At 51.5% G+C, this 15,534-nt stretch overlaps 1 protein-coding gene across 1 annotated transcript in view; it reads right to left on the bottom strand.

The window, feature by feature from the left end:
* Positions 1–15,534, bottom strand: part of COL22A1 (collagen type XXII alpha 1 chain) — a 200,587-nt gene that overhangs the window by 170,269 nt on the left and 14,784 nt on the right. Inside the window, exons 2-3 of the mRNA XM_058668448.1 lie at positions 12,024–12,186; positions 8,933–9,499 (exon numbers count right to left, since the gene is read on the bottom strand). Of these exons, the coding sequence (XP_058524431.1) occupies positions 8,933–9,499; positions 12,024–12,141 (685 nt within the window). The 5' untranslated portion in view covers positions 12,142–12,186. The remainder of the gene's footprint in view (positions 1–8,932; positions 9,500–12,023; positions 12,187–15,534) is intronic.

Raw genomic sequence — 15,534 nt, 5'->3', positions numbered from 1 at the left:
ACGGCATCCTGTGCTTTCAGCTGCCTGAGGCAATCCCAGTGAGCACCCCCTTGCCGCCATCCCCCTTGCCCTCCATGTACAAATCCAGGGGTTAGGATGACGTACATCAGAGTCTGTCATAGTAACAAGCGGACACTCCATCTACAGATCTGTTACAATGCCAAACACAAATGACTGATTGGCCTTCCTGAACAGCAGAGCAGACGGGCATCTGAAATGTGGACACAGTTTTTCTCGGGGTCAGCAAGGGGCGTACACATGCGTGTGCATCTGAGTATGTGTGTGGGTAGAGTTGGCACATGTGTACGGCTGTGTGTGTGTGTGGATGGGCCTGTGCGGTGAACGTCTGTGTGGGTGTCTGCATGCCTGAGTATCTGAGCATCCACGTGTCTTGCCTGGGCCGTCCGACCACATGTGCATGTATACACAGATCTGCATACACCACAGACGGAAAGAAGCCAGAGTGCAGTCTGAAGAACAAAGATAAGATAGACGCACTTGACAATGGCACCCACAACACACAGCTTTGAAAATTGTTTTTGCTCAGCTTTCCCAGAAATGTGAGTTTGTACTAGAAGCACTGCCATCAATCAGCCACATCTTGGAAAGCCCCGAGATATGGTGTAACCCCACATCCCCGCTGCCCCCCCGACAAGTGTAAGACAAGTTCAACTAGGGCATGGCTGAAATAGGACATGAGAGATGCTCAGGACTGCTGTATTTCTCTGGGAATCTAATTACACAGATGCACATTTATATATAGATACGTATTTATAGGTTGTCTCTGTGTACGTATATATATTTTCTGCAAGTATCAATTTAGTTGTGGTGATTATGGATTATCCCTTTATCAACTCAAAACTAAAACAACCTTGTGAAATTCACAATCAGACCTCAAGCTGGAAGCTTGTGTGTACATGACTCCGGTGGATGAGACGGACGGCACAGCAACTGAGTGACAGGGCTGGTATAAGGCCCCGGGACAAGGCAGTGGAAAAGGGAGCACGGGCTGACATCTGAGCCCAAAGCCCCTTCGAGGTCCACTGGAAAAGCAGCCACAGGCCCTAGGCACACACGCCAATAAGCAGGATTTCCCATTAAACTTCATTTGCAAAACTTGGTGTCTGGCCAGATGTGGCCTGTAGGCTGTCCTCTGCCATTCACTGCCTTCAGTTAAGGCAGCCCTTCCTGCACTAGCCCAGCTCCCCCTACAGAAGTCACAGTGGACAAACACACAGATTCTGCTGGGCTCACCTGCTGTCTACGCAGCTCAGAGCCATCACATGACTTGGGAAATTCAGCACCCTCTTTTTTACATAAGATAAAAATATGCCATAAAACATATAGAAATCATTATCAGTTATCCACCTTAGTTGTAACCATCATTTCCATTCACCATGAGGAAAACAAAGCCCTGAGGAGTGAGGCCACTGGTTGTACTTGCCACATGGCAGGTGGCAGAGTTGGACCACCTGAACATCAGAGCAGCGGCATGATGCCACATGACAAGAGCTCACGGGAGATGAGTTCTAGCCAGGAGCCCAGCTTCAGGGGAGCCCACGCCAGACACACGGAGACACTGCAGAAAGTCGGTCAGCCGATCATGGTGTTCATTTCAGTCTAAACTTAAGTGTACAAGAGCAATTTGTCAAAACCAGTGTGGACGCCAGGCTGGGCTGATGCTGTTAGACCTGAGTATACCTGTTGAGCTCTGGTTTTGAAAGCACAAGTTTTGCGGTGAGAAAGGACCCTACCCCCTGGGCACCCTGTGTTCTGCTGAGCTCCTCCCCTGCCACCTGGGCCATGGGCTCATGGGGTGGGAGTGGAGGGTGGGTGGTAACCTCTCCAACGGTTGAATATGGGTCGGGTAGGGATCATGCTGTCATGATGGCTTGGGGCCTTGCAGAACTCAACCACAGCCAACAGCATAAACAGATATAGTACACGCACAGCTCGACAATTTCAGAGAAGAAAGCAATGATGGAAAAAAGCATCTTTTGTAGTTTCCTATGATGAAGATATCAGCAATTAAGAAGACAAGATGAGAACCACTATCCTAAGCAAAACATATCTAATATTTTCAAACTTCTGGTTACAGGTACATAGTCACCAACATACCAATGAGGATACTTCAAACAGCATATGAAAAACAGAATCCAAAGAAAAGTTTACTTTGCTGCTAATAATTTTTGGATCCATGCAAGTTTTCATAATAGACATATTCCATGAACTTTTCAAAGAGCCTTTGGGGTCAAAGATTCAAAAATAAACTTAACTTCAAAAGAACCTCATGAAGCATCTCATATTCACAGACACACACCCTTACTCAACTGTGTACATACACACAGCGACAACAGCCAGGTCACTCATATACCAACCACTTGCCTAGGGCTGAGTTCCCAGATGCCCACATCCTTGATCAGGCAGATGGAGGGCCCTGGTAGAAAGGGATGCTGAAACTGGCATGCACCCCAGAAAGAGAAATGAGCATAGTCTGGGGCTAGTCAGGTCACCTGACTCCAGCTACTGTGGCTGACCCAACGTCATCCACTGCCTGTGTCGGACAGGGACCCTGAGCATGCACACAGAGTGAAAATGCACCTGCAAGGTCCAACCCACAGGTCCGTAAAGAACTCATCCCAAGAAAGCTTCTTTCTGCACTGTTGATATCAGCCAGAAGCAGGAGCAAAATCAAAACAGCACTCCCAATTCTGGAGTCGCTGAAGAAATGATGGCACACCCTCCTGACAACAGTGAGATGGGGAGCACCTGTCTGAGGTTAAAGGGATGCAAATGGTGGCACAGCCTGTCAGGTTGCCCATCCCACTGGTTTTAATGCAGGGATGAAAAGATTTCAGACAAGAGCCATCCAGGGCCTGCATCAGACAGTCTCAAGGTCATCCCAAGGTTGGAATCTTGGCTGGGCAAAGTTGGGAGGCTCATTTTGCTTCCCCAAAACATACAGATTAAAATTAATGAAACATAAATGATGGGTGTTCCTCAGTGAAAACACCACTTTAAATAATGTTCTAATAACATTTCCTGGAAGACACTCAGAATTAAATAACCCAATTACTAGTACCTAGGGGGCCACGTCGATCATAACAAGTTTTCCCAAGAGAAACTCCGACTGACCTTTACGTGAGGGGCAGGACCTGGCATGGAGCTGCGCCTTGAGTCTGATGTGGTCAAGGGCCAAGCCACAGACATAGACGTGGCAGCTCAAACCCACAGCTGGCATGGTACTGCTGATGCCGCCCTGGCCTTGGGATCCACCCAGAAGGAACAGCTGGGGGGTCATTCAGTGGTCACATGCATGTGCCCAGAAGTGCACACGTGTGAGCATGTATGTGCAAAGTCTGTGTGATGTGTGGTGTTTATGTACCTGGGTGTGCATGTTGTGTGCGGTATTGGTGCACACTGTGGTATCTGCATGGTTTTTGTCTTTGCCATGTGGTCAGCGTGTGTGTGTGGTATATGTGTGTGAGGTGTGACCATGATATGTATGTCAGATGTGTGGTATGCATGGTATATAAGCAAGCATGAGTGTGTATGCTACATGTGGAATGTGGATTTGAGGTTTCTATATGTGTTATGTGTGCACAGTGCATTCCTCTACATGACTATATACGTTGATAAATGTTGGAGGTGTAGCATACAGCTTGTGTATCATGTAAGTGTTTGTTAAATGTGTATCTATGTTAGCATGTGTGGAATGTTGTTGGTTTGTATGTGTTGTTTGTGGTGTATATGATATTTGCATGGGATGCATATGTTCAAATAGAAACAGTGTATTTGTGAGATGTCTGTTGTGTGTGTAAGGTGTGTGCTGAGTATGCGTATGTGTGATACACTGTATGCACAGCTGTGTTTGTGAAGTGTCCATTAGAGGCATGTGTGTTGGATATATGGTGAATGTTGGATTGTATGTGAAGTACATGTTGGATATGTGTGTGAGGTAGACGATTGATGTGTTGCGTGTTGCATATGAAGTGAATGCTGGGTACGTGTATGAGGCATATACATCAAGTGTGTGTGTCCTGAGTTTCCCAAGGAGTCTCCCTAGTGGCTGGCAGAGGTACAGGGCCTGGGGTACCTCCTGGCCTGGGGTTGCAAAAGATACAGGGCCAGGCTTGCAACATCACAGAATGGTCTCTGATGAGCTCAGGACAGTCTTGTTCAAGGAGACACAGAAGCTCAGAAGAAGCCCCCTCCTTCACACCCTTACCCAGACCTGTCAGCAGTTGTAGGCCACTTCCTGTTTGCATCTACAGGGGCATGGCTGTCCGAGGCCCCGAGGGGCTCCACCTCAGGGAGGGAGGACTCAGGCAGCCCCAGCTCCCTCTAGCTCTGTGCACAGCAGCTCAGCCTCATAGCCCACCCTCAGTCCTGCCTCCTGCAGATGCAGACTCGCCTGGGGACCATTTGCTACTGTCCACTAGCGGCACGTCCACTCCCACCACAGGTCCTGTCTGTGCTCGACCTGCAGCACCTCTCGTTTGTCACCATGACAAGCTCAGTGGGAGTTTCCTCTCCTCCAAATATCCCGATCCAAAATGCACAAACACCACCTGCTTTACCTCCACTGGAGGGAATCACCTTGCCCATGCCCTGGTTTGTACCATCATTTCCTTTCATTTCTAGGAGGCATCATCCTAAAAATAGTGCCAAAGTCTCAAGGCCACATCTATAGGCCTCGGGCCTCAGAACAATTCCAGAAAGGTGGCAGGGCTCCATAAATCTGCAGTGAAAACCAGCTCCAATACACACAGGAGGAGGAGACCTTAAACATATCCACTGTCATGAGCTGTTACACATAAATGTCTTAGTCAACTTGAGTGTTTGCACCCAGAGAAGAAAAAGTGCATCAGAACTTATAAGTGAAACTGACTGCTGGGTCATAGGGAAGAGTGTGCTGCCCACAAAAGAATGAGGAGCAGGGCCAGGCAGCCCAGGGCCTTCAGCATGTTTACAGACAGGATGGAGTATCACTTCCTGGTCCTGAAGACTCAGAGGGTCCACGCTCACAGGAGGGTCCACACAACAGCCACTGTGCAGAGCAGGGATCTGAATGCTGACACCTGCCAGGGAGATGCAGACACAACTCCATCCTGGCATACAGGAGGTCTCTCTATCCCCTCCAACTCCCACCATGTTGGCCAATAGAGTCCCAGTCATCCGGGGTCTCATAAGAACAGGTGGTTGGCCAGCCGCTAGCACACCAACAGGAAGACACATGGGGAGAATCCTTCTTCTCCCAACCCAGATGAGCAGCTCAGCCTGAGTCCAGGAGCTACAAGGCCAGTCTCAGAAGACCGCGTCCTGCCCGTGGGGATGGGGGAGGGCAAGGACCACCACTGCACTCCCCAAAAATAGCAGTGGGCGGAGGCCTTCCCGGCTGCAGCCAACTGACATTCCACAGACCCACTTACAGTGACCCGATAAGCTATATAAAGGCTGTCCTGTGGCCACCACATAGCCCAGGCTGGAGAAGGCTCTTAATTACAGCCAACTCTGAGGCTGGGCCCTGGCCACAGCCTCCACCCCACACCACGCCGGAAGCTGAGGCTGAGATGGAGTCCCTCGGCGACCTCTGTGAGGCCGCAGAGAAGCAGGCATTGATGCTGTGGCATGGATCAGCTTCCCAGGAGTGCCGAGGCTGGGAGGACCCTGGGTGCCCCCGGAGCCACAGCAAAACTGAAGGGAGTCCACCGAGAGAGGAGGCCAGGGTGGCTGATGCCCATGGCCTGTTTAATGCCACCAGCCGTCACTATGAATGTTGTAACTGCACTCAGAAGTGTGAGGATGCTCTCTCCCCCTTGGGAAATGGGACTAATGGTCTCCTCAAGTGTCCACAGGCAGCTGGTACAACTGAACAACTTGCTGTCCAGCAGGATTCCAGCAGAGCTTGTGAAGAAACCGGCAGTCAGGAGCAGAAGCCTGGAGAGAGGCCGTGTAACCCTTGGTGCCTCAGAGCCATCCCGCCCTGAAATAGGGAGGGCCAGGAAACACAGGAGTGTGCTGATACTTCCATGAAACATGGACATAAAGATGCCTCTCAAATAACCCAACTAACCACAGGAACCCAGACGCCGGGCTCAAACACAGCAGGTGAATGTCCCCTCCCCTACGCTGCTGCTGGCCAGCTAAGCTGCCTTGGGGGGAGCAACTTGGGGTCTCTAAACACAGGTGACCCAATAATGAACCAGGAAAACTCAGGGTACACAGGCTGCTGCACACACTGATGTGTGTGTAGAGTTAGAAAGTCAGAAAAAAATAATAAATGAGTGATGCCAAGTCACCCCATTTGTAACCACGACCTAGGCAGCAGGCCACTGTGGTGGACTCATACGCACCTCTCAGTGGAGAGATGAACAAAAGCTTCCTGGAGTAGAGATGCATGAGCGCAGATAACAGCCGCAGATGGCCAGGACCACACACACAAAGGAGACCCCAGACCCCGATCCTTCATGTCCTGCACACTCGCTCCAGACGTCCTTCAGTGGCATAGCCACATGGCATGAATTTGGCAACCTCGTCACCAGCATCAGCCCTGAAGCAGAAGGAGTGGGAGGGGAGCAGGGGGCAGGAGGCGGACACTGCCTCTTGTCTGCTGTGTACTGCTTACAGCACCAGATACTCTGTGTGCACTATTCCCAGCACTGCCCCACTGGGGAAGGGGAATGATGTTGATTTAAAGGCAGGAAAACTGATTCCAGGAAATTACATAATGTGCTAAAACCTGCAGGCAACAGGCAACTGGCTCAAAACTGCCAGCTGCATTCTGAAGCAGCCAGAGGGAGGAGGCTGAAGCTCTACATGCAATCCCAGCCCAGATGTTCTATTACTGCAGCATGCCCCAGGGACTTGACCTCTTGGAGTTATCATCACCTTTCTCAGTGACGCTTTCCTGCGCCCAGAAGCAGAGTCAGCCTAGGTGAATGTTGGGACTGGCCCGACAGGAGGGCAGACTGTCAGTGCGTTGGGTGAGAACTCCTGGGTCCCCAGCCCCGGAGGTGTCTCTGTCCCCGAGTCACTGCCGCACCCTCATCTCTGGTGAGCGCTAGCCCTGTGCTTAGCTCTTCAGGTTTCTGTGCATTTAGACCCACCTGCAGCCCACCCAGCTCTGCTGGGTTTTCTCGTCCAAGTCACTCCCCTGCCCCAGCCAACTCCTAACAATCCTGGCCACTGCTGGGGGCCTAGGCCCTGCAGCCACACCCCGCAGGATCCCAACGTCCAGAGCTCTTTTCTACAAACAGGAGAGCAACTTTCACGTACGTGGTTGTGGTGGGAGTTAGATGATGTCACTGTGTTACAGCCACGGCCAACCCTGCAAGAAACACTTACTTGGCCTTCTGGCTGCGATTTTTGCCTCTGTAAAATGGGACCAATTACCAAGGCCTCGTCCCTCCCCAAACACAGTTGGGTGAACTGAAAGGGGTCTCCATTTTTCTCTGGCTGTCCGCATTTCATCCACACACAGACCTGACACATACCAGGATATGTCATATCCCTGTAGAAGACTCCTGAATGTCTTCACCCAAGCACATAAGATCCTGCTCTGCGGAGACCCTGACACACATATACGTTGCCACACGCCCCATAATCCCAGATGGCAAGCACGTGGTGTCACCCCTAAGTCCCCTGCACAGCATGAACCACTCATCTTCTCTCTGAGCGGCACCCACATCTTCAGTGTCACCAAATATGAGAACTTGGTCTAGGACACTATGGTGCTTTGATTCACATTTCCAGCCCTGACTCACCTCCCACCCCCACAAACCAATCAACAGAAGGTCATGTAAAATGCAGACTCCCCAGTGCTTCACAGTGGAATACAGAAATGGAGATTAAATAAGCCAACAGAGAGAAGAGTCAAAGCGTGAGTAACATACACAGGAGCCTTCCCAGCTCAGGAAATGGTCCAGCCAGCCAGCCAGCTGCATACCCTGGGACCGGGCCCACCTGCCCTGCTACATCACACTCAGCGGCCCCACCGCTGTGCCGCCCCTCCCACCCATCCCCACTGCTGGCCCAGGTGAAGCCCACACACTCAACAGCAGGGATGCTAAGTGTGTTGCAGACATCAGCATAATAGACCAAGACTCTGCCCCCAGCACTGCCAGCCCTGCCAGCCCAAAGCACAGCCCTGAGCACAGCCCTGCCGCTCCCAGGAAGTACTCAGCATCCACTGTGAACACACTGCCACCCCAAGAAGCAGGCAGAGGTGAGAGCAGGAGACAGGCTGTCCCCCTACCTGTTCTCAGGATGAGCCGGAAGGATGCTGGAGGTCAGGCTTCTGGGTCCCCAGCCAGAGCCATGGGCTCTCCACCTGGCCGCTGCCCAACCACACCCCACATCCTCCCCCGCCACACTGACAGACTCCAGACACATTCTTGACCACGGAGATCTCTCAGGGCACAAGGTCAGGAGTGCCTGTCATCTGGGATGAGTCCCGGCTGTGTGGCTGACTCTGGAGTTGAGCCACAGTTCACAAGAGCCTCAGACGCCCCTCTTCCTGCCTGCCCTCGTGGAAATCCCTTGGGAGAGGAGAAGGACCTGTCTCCCATCCTACCACCTGCTGCAGTGAGGGCTTCATCCACACTGGCCCACTTCAATGTTCCCAGGATGCGTGGAGGGTGAGTGGAGCAGAGAACCCAGCCCTCTAACCCTGGACACGACAAGGCAGGCAAAGTTCCTAGGTAACAGGATGTGTTTGTGAATGTGTGCGAGTGTGTATGTGTGCGAGTGTGTATGTGCGGGGAGGAGTGTTGTTACACTGTTTACTCCCAGCGGTGCATTAGGTATGAAGGGAGGACCGGTTCTGCGCCCCTCTGCACCTGCTGCCTGTGTGTCCGGGAGCACCGCCCCTCTCCGCCACTGCCAGGGAAGGGACAGAGCCCGGGCATGCACACCGGGAGCGCGCACTCACTCTCACACAGGCGGCGCCGCAGCTTGCCCCGGATCTTGTCGATGGCGTCGAAGTCGGACACATGGAAGACATGCGCAGACGTGGGCTCTGAGGCGATCTCCTGCAGCTCTTCTCTCAGCGCCTCGCCCACGCCCACTGCAAAGATGCGTATGCCCGCAGCGTGCGCCGCTGCCGCCGCCTCACGCACCAGATCCTGGCTGCGGCCATCCGTCAACAGGATGGCCACTTGCTTGAAGGCACGGTTCCCAGGGCGGCCGCCGGCCTGTGGCGAGAAGCTGTGGGCCGTGATGAAGCGCAGCGCGTCGCCCGTGTTGGTATTGCCCCCGTGGTAGACTATGCGTCGCGCCGCCGCCTTCACCTCCTCGCGCGAGCTGAAGCGACCCAGCTCAAAGGCGACGGTGGGCCTGGCGCTGTACTGCACCACGCCCACGCGGGTGCGCTCAGGGCCCACCTCGAAGGTGTCCACCAGGTTGGCTATCCACTGCCCGACCTTCTCAAAGTCTTCCTTGCCCACGCTGGAGGAGGTGTCCAAGAGGAAAACCAGATCATAGTGGACACTCTTGCAGCCTGCAGGGCGAGAGGGAGGGTGCGTGGGTGGGTGCAAAGGGTGCACTGGCTGGGGTCCCACCGACCTGACCAAGTTCCTGTCTACCCTGCCCCTCTCTGGCTGAAGTCCTGCAGGAAGGGTTCCCAGCTACCACATGGCAGCCAGAATGAGTTTTTCCCAGAGTTGCTGTAAGGACCAACTGGCAACACACACCACAATTTAAAAAACAAACAAACAAACAAACAAACAAACAACTCTGGTGTGGTAGTCTCTATTTTACAGCCGTTGTTAAAGAGTGGCTTCGTAATTTTATCATTTTTAAAGAACTATTCTGTTTGTTTGAAAGGCACAGTGATGGGAAAAAATGGGAGAGAGAGTCCGAAAGGGAGCGAGGGAGTCAGGAGAGAGAAGGAGAAAGAGAGAATCCATCAACTGGCTCACTCTCAAACGGCCAGATCTGGGCTAGCCCCAAGGCAGCAGCCAGGACTTCCATACAGGTCTCCCACTTGGTTTCTGAGATAAACTGCATTTAAGAGAAAAAAAAAAAAAAAACAAGAAAAGAAAATGATTTGCAAGACTTTGCTAAAACATTATATCCCATCACCCTGCCAAGAAAAAGCAAAGACTAAAGGACTGATGGTAGCCATATGAGAATTTGAGAATGTTTGCTTTTCAAATGGTCATGACATTTGACAGATACATTCTTAAGGTCATGAAAGCCTCATAAAGGAAGATATTTTCTCATCTCCCAATCTCCTCAAAAATAGGATTTTCCCCCAGAAAAACACTCTGGTGAGCACATTAGGGAGTTCACAGTAGCACAACCAACAAGTCTGGAGGGAGCCTGCATGGTCACCCATATAGAATCTCCTAAGTAACAGTCATTACGAACCCAGGCAGCTATGATAGCGACAGTTATAAGAAATTCTTATATGAGACTGGCATTGTAGCACAGTGCATTAAGACTCCACTTGCAATGCTGGCATCCCATACTGTTCTACTTCCAAACCAGTTCCCTGCTAATGTGTCAGGGAATGCAGTGGAAGATGGCCCTGGTGTCTGTGGCCCTGCTGCCCATGTGGGAGACCAGATGGGTGGAAATTCCAAGCTCCTGGTTTGGTTTGGCCTCATCATGACCCCCACATGGCAGCCATTTCTGGAGTGAACCAGGAGATGAAAGATATATTCTCTCTCTCATTCTATCTCTGTAATTCTGCCTTTCAGACCATATTTTATTTCAAAAGGAAATGTTTACTTACCAACATGCAGCCACTCTGCTGCACGTGAATAGCTGTACTCCAAACATTCTGCAGACCATGAGGGTACTTCCAAAAGGTCATGAAAAGTGAGGCTAAAACATTATTTTGGTGCAAAAAAAAATCTGAAATCCATATATAAAAGACTTTCAGAAACTTCTTGGAAAATGTACGTTAGGAACAACTGATGTGTGAATTTCAACATCATTTGCACCAAAATTAACTTTTGATTCCACAGTCTTTTCAGGTTCCCTCAAAAGGCAGAATTGCTGGAATGAACACCTGTGTTTGCCTGTCTTTGTGTGCAATTTTGTATGCAGGCCCGAGAGCAACTGCAGGTGGAAGCATGGTTTCTCTCTGACAAGCAGAGCTGGGAGTGAGTTGGGTTATTTTGTATTTTCTGATTTATATTAGCGATGAATTAGATACAAAAGAAAAAAAGCCAAACCATCTCCCCGCTCACATTTGCACATGCATACACACTCGTTTCCCCATCCAGCCCGAGCCAATGCTGCCCTTGATCGTGGCATTCCTGCCTTTCCCTCTCATTTGCAGAAGCCAAGCCATGACAGGTGCACTAGGAGCTGAGTAACAACTCCGCACAGCCTGTCCCTGATGGGATGAGAGCTTGGGGTGTGTTTGCTCAGAACAATGCTGCCCGAGCCTGGGTGGGGTAACTGCTATGAGGGCCAGGCAGGGCCTAACCTGTAGGTTGTAATCCACAGCCAATCTCTTCAAGGCTGCAGAATGGTGCAGCTGGCCTCCCCAGGGGAACCTTTGGAGCTCCCTGCACAGTTTCTCCTGGAGGCTAGAGGAGACTGGCCGGTAGGTGTGTGCTGTGCAGAGAGGGACTCCGCTGCAGGCCAGGGCCATACCACTGCCGGCAGGAGCCCACCTTGGGCCCACCTCCTCTTACTCCATGAGACAAGTGCACATAGAAGGTGTGGCTGGAGCCTTTGCACTTGGCAATCAACTGTTGTCTGGGGTTGGCTCATGGGACGCAGGAGGTCGCTACGCTGCTCATGTCTCAGACGAGAGGTGCACGGCGGTGACTTTCTTGGGAGGCTTCGGCAAAGAAGCATTGTGAGGGAGCGCTGCAATACGAACTCGTTTGCTGCTGAGACCAGGGTGAAAGTCTCAGTACTTCACCAGGCTTCTCTACCCCATCTATACAATGGACGGCATTTTCCACCCCACGTACAGCAACAGGTACTCTCCCTGCTTGTTCGCTGGTTCCCCTGCCTCCCGTCACTTACACCAGGTACCAGCATGGCAGTCTGATGCCCACCTGCTCGCTGGGCCTGGCAGCCGCTGTCCCCACTCCACAGTAGCAGCAACCCGAGGAGGTAGGTCACAGCATTCCCCCGGAGGCTGCCCGTGGCACTCCTGGTCTTGCAAGCAGACATCTCTCGGCCAAGAAGAGACAGGGTTCTTGTCTACTGGCACATTTCCTGTGTGGAGAAAGACACCTGTGTGAAGCAGGCTCTTCAGCTGGGGGCCACAGAGTGGGGGGCCTGGTCCCAGCACCCAGCCTCCGGGCAGCTGCCAATATTCCTCAGCTATGTGGAATCCTAAAGAGTGAGGCCCAGAACTGCAGGCCCCTCGAGGTCTCTCCCAGTTGTACCTCCAGCCACCCAGCGTGCAGAGGCACACTGGACAGGCTGGGCCCCAAAGGAGAGCACAGAGCTTCAGAGAGGACTCAGAGGGTCGTGGTGCTGGAGGTTCCTGTGTAAAATCCTGCCATGGCGCCGTTCTAATCCCCTGCTGAATACAAAGTGCTGCTCTGATCCAGGCATTCGCAGCAATCAATGAAAGAATGCAGAGGAGGATGACAGTACGTCCTGAGTTACTGTCCTCTGCACGCGCAGTGGCCAAGGACCAGAGCCGGGAGAGGATGTGCAGAAGCAAGGAAGGTCACAGGTATCTGAGCATGTGCGGGCATGTGGGAGTGTGTGTATGTATGAGCACTGTGTGCGGGCATGTGTGCGGGCATGTGGCAGTGTGTGTATGTATGAGCACTGTGTGGGGGCATGTGTGTGGGCATGTAGGGGCATGTGTGAGTATGTGTATATATGAGCACGTGTGTGCGTGTAGGCATGTGTGAGTCTCGTATTATGAATAATGTTGATAGTTCAGCTTTTCACTGATGATGGCCTCCAACAATTAAAAAAACAAACCTGGATTAGCTGTGAAAAGTATCACCTGTTTTGAGCCTGATGCCCAGCACAGGTTCAGCAGTCTCTGGGGTCCTTCCTCTCTCCCACACCACACACACTGCCCAAGGAGAGCAAGGCACACACACACACGAAGTTGTGAGCTGCATGGGGCTGCCTGCTCCCCTCAGCAAGCATGGTCACTCCCAACACACGAGGGTCCAGCACTCCATGCTGGCGTTGCCTCCGCTCCTGGGATGCCCTTCTCCAATCAGGCCTCAGGGGCTTGAGTCTGTTTCGTTTTGACCAGGTCTACAACTGCCTATGACCATGTCCATCATACAGACTGACCTGAGCCCTGGTCACTTGCTTAGAAGTGGTGGGCAGGGATCACAAACTCTGTTAGTAACAGCCACAGCACTCCATGGAGTGACTGCCCTCAGTCTACATCAAGCATAGAAGTCCCTACAGCTCCTGTAAACCAACTCCAAAAGGGCCAAGCTTGGGGAGAGGCTGCTGGGAAGTCCGCAAGCCTTCAAACGCAGCTACCCCAGGTACAAAGGCCAATGTATACCACGGCACTGAACACAGCACCTGTCGGAGAGCCACAGCCCTGCACTCCATGTTGCAGCACATTGCTAACCGGCTCCCCTCAGTGCGCTCAGGCTCCAGCCACAGCCAGGATTCTGCTGACACAGTGCCCTCTCCTTTCCCTCTGCAGAGGTGGGCTTTCGTCAGGCAGCCATCACTCTTCAAACCTGCTTTCCCCCTCTGGTGCTTCTGCATCACACTGATGGATTACTGATGCCTGGAACCAATCCTGCCCCTCCTTTGTGCCTGGAACTTTTGTAAGTGCCCATGGGGTCTGGCCCAGGTCCTGGCTGCATCACGCATCACCTCACCCTGCACGTATCGGTCCCTGTGCCTGCACTGAGGGCACTTCTCCCACAGGGCAGGTGCAGTGGGGTCCTCTCAGGACATGGGTTCTACACCCTAGTCCCTGCCACCTTTGGGGCAAAGCACGGCTGGCTGGCACTGAAGGCCACCCCCTGAGTGCCTGGGGCACAATAACCTAGACGGCAAACCCAGAGACTGCCACAGGACTATGAAGAAAGGCACGATCATGAACAGAGGCAGAGAGAAGAAGGCCGACAAAGGAGGGGCAGCGTCTCAGCAAGCCAGAAATGGCTGCTCACCCCTCTTACCTTCCAAGCGGCCTGAAAGCACAGACCTGCCCATCTTTCTCAGTCTGCAGCCCAGCAACCAAAACAATCCCTAACCCATGGTGGCACCTAATAAACAGATGTGTGGATCAATGACGCTGGGAACCATTTGTTACAAGGATGTAGACATACCATGGAACTGTGTGAGCAATGAAATACCGGATGCTTCCCACCTACATGTGCAGGGCACTAGCTGGCAGGTATGTGACTGAAAGTGGCCACTGCAACAAGCACTGTCGTTTCCGCTTGGAAAGGAGGGGACTGAGGTGGAGAATTCCCAGATTGCCTGGGTGATTAGATGGTTTGTATCTGTGTATTTGGGAGAAGACCACATATCAATATCCTGTGTGGATACAGATTCAAAAGTACCCCACTGAAGACAAGGAAACCCAAGTTAACAGCACATTAAAAGCATTGGGCACCACAGGCAGGTGAGATTTATCTCAGGAATGTGAGAAGGTGACTCAGGATGCAGGATCAAGGTCGGGGAGGTGGGTCACACCCCTGAGGATTTACCCAAAGGAAATGAAACCAGCATGTGAGACATGTGCATTTGTACTTCTGTGACCATTCACCTGACGCTTGGATCAAGAAAATGTGGCATACATACATGATGGAACATTGCTCAGCCACAACAAAGAATGAAATCCTTTTTTCTTTAAGATTTACTTATTTGTATTGGAAAGGCAGTTTTTTTTTTTTTTTTTTTTTTTTTAGAGAGAAGGAGATACAGAGAAAAAGACCCTCTGTGCTCTGGCTCACTCCCCAAGAGGCTGCAACTACCAGAGCTGAGCCGATCTGAAGCCAGAAGCCAGGAGCTTCTTCTGGGTCTCCCACCGGGTGCAAGGTCCCAAGGCTTTGGGCTATCCTTTGCTGATTTCTCAGGCCACAAGCAGGGAGCTGGATAGGAAAAGGAGCAGCCAGGACACAAAACAGTGCCCACGTGGGATCCCGGCACCTGAAAGTCAAGGATTTAGCCACTGGGCCACCACGCTGGGCCTGTCTTCTATAATATGATGGATACAACTGGAGACATTAAGCCAGACTCGAAAATACAAGTATCATATTTTCTCTGATTGGTGATACACAGAGGGCAATTATATTAATGAATCTGAGAATAGTTGACAGCTAGGGATTTGATTGCAGCTTGTATATATTCATACTGAATAGTGGCCTTTGCACTCTATTTGTTGAACTCTCTATTCAGGGGAGTTATAAAGTAAAGGAAACATGTTATAAATACTTCAGAAGGAAGGGAGAAGGACAAAGTTTCATTATATTCTTAGATTTATAGCTATGAACTGCATGAAATTTGTTCTTGTTGTATTAATAAAACTTTTTTTAAACTAAGGGAGAAAAAAAAACACATACTGAGCCTAACTGATAAGTGAAAAGTATTTGGTGCTGGCACAGTGGCATAGCA

This window comes from Ochotona princeps, chromosome 9 (genome assembly GCF_030435755.1).
Source record: "Ochotona princeps isolate mOchPri1 chromosome 9, mOchPri1.hap1, whole genome shotgun sequence".
In the NCBI taxonomy this organism is placed as follows: Eukaryota; Metazoa; Chordata; class Mammalia; order Lagomorpha; family Ochotonidae; genus Ochotona; species Ochotona princeps.
Note: the sequence above shows the minus strand (reverse complement) of the source record. Positions and strands in the feature narration are given on the sequence as shown.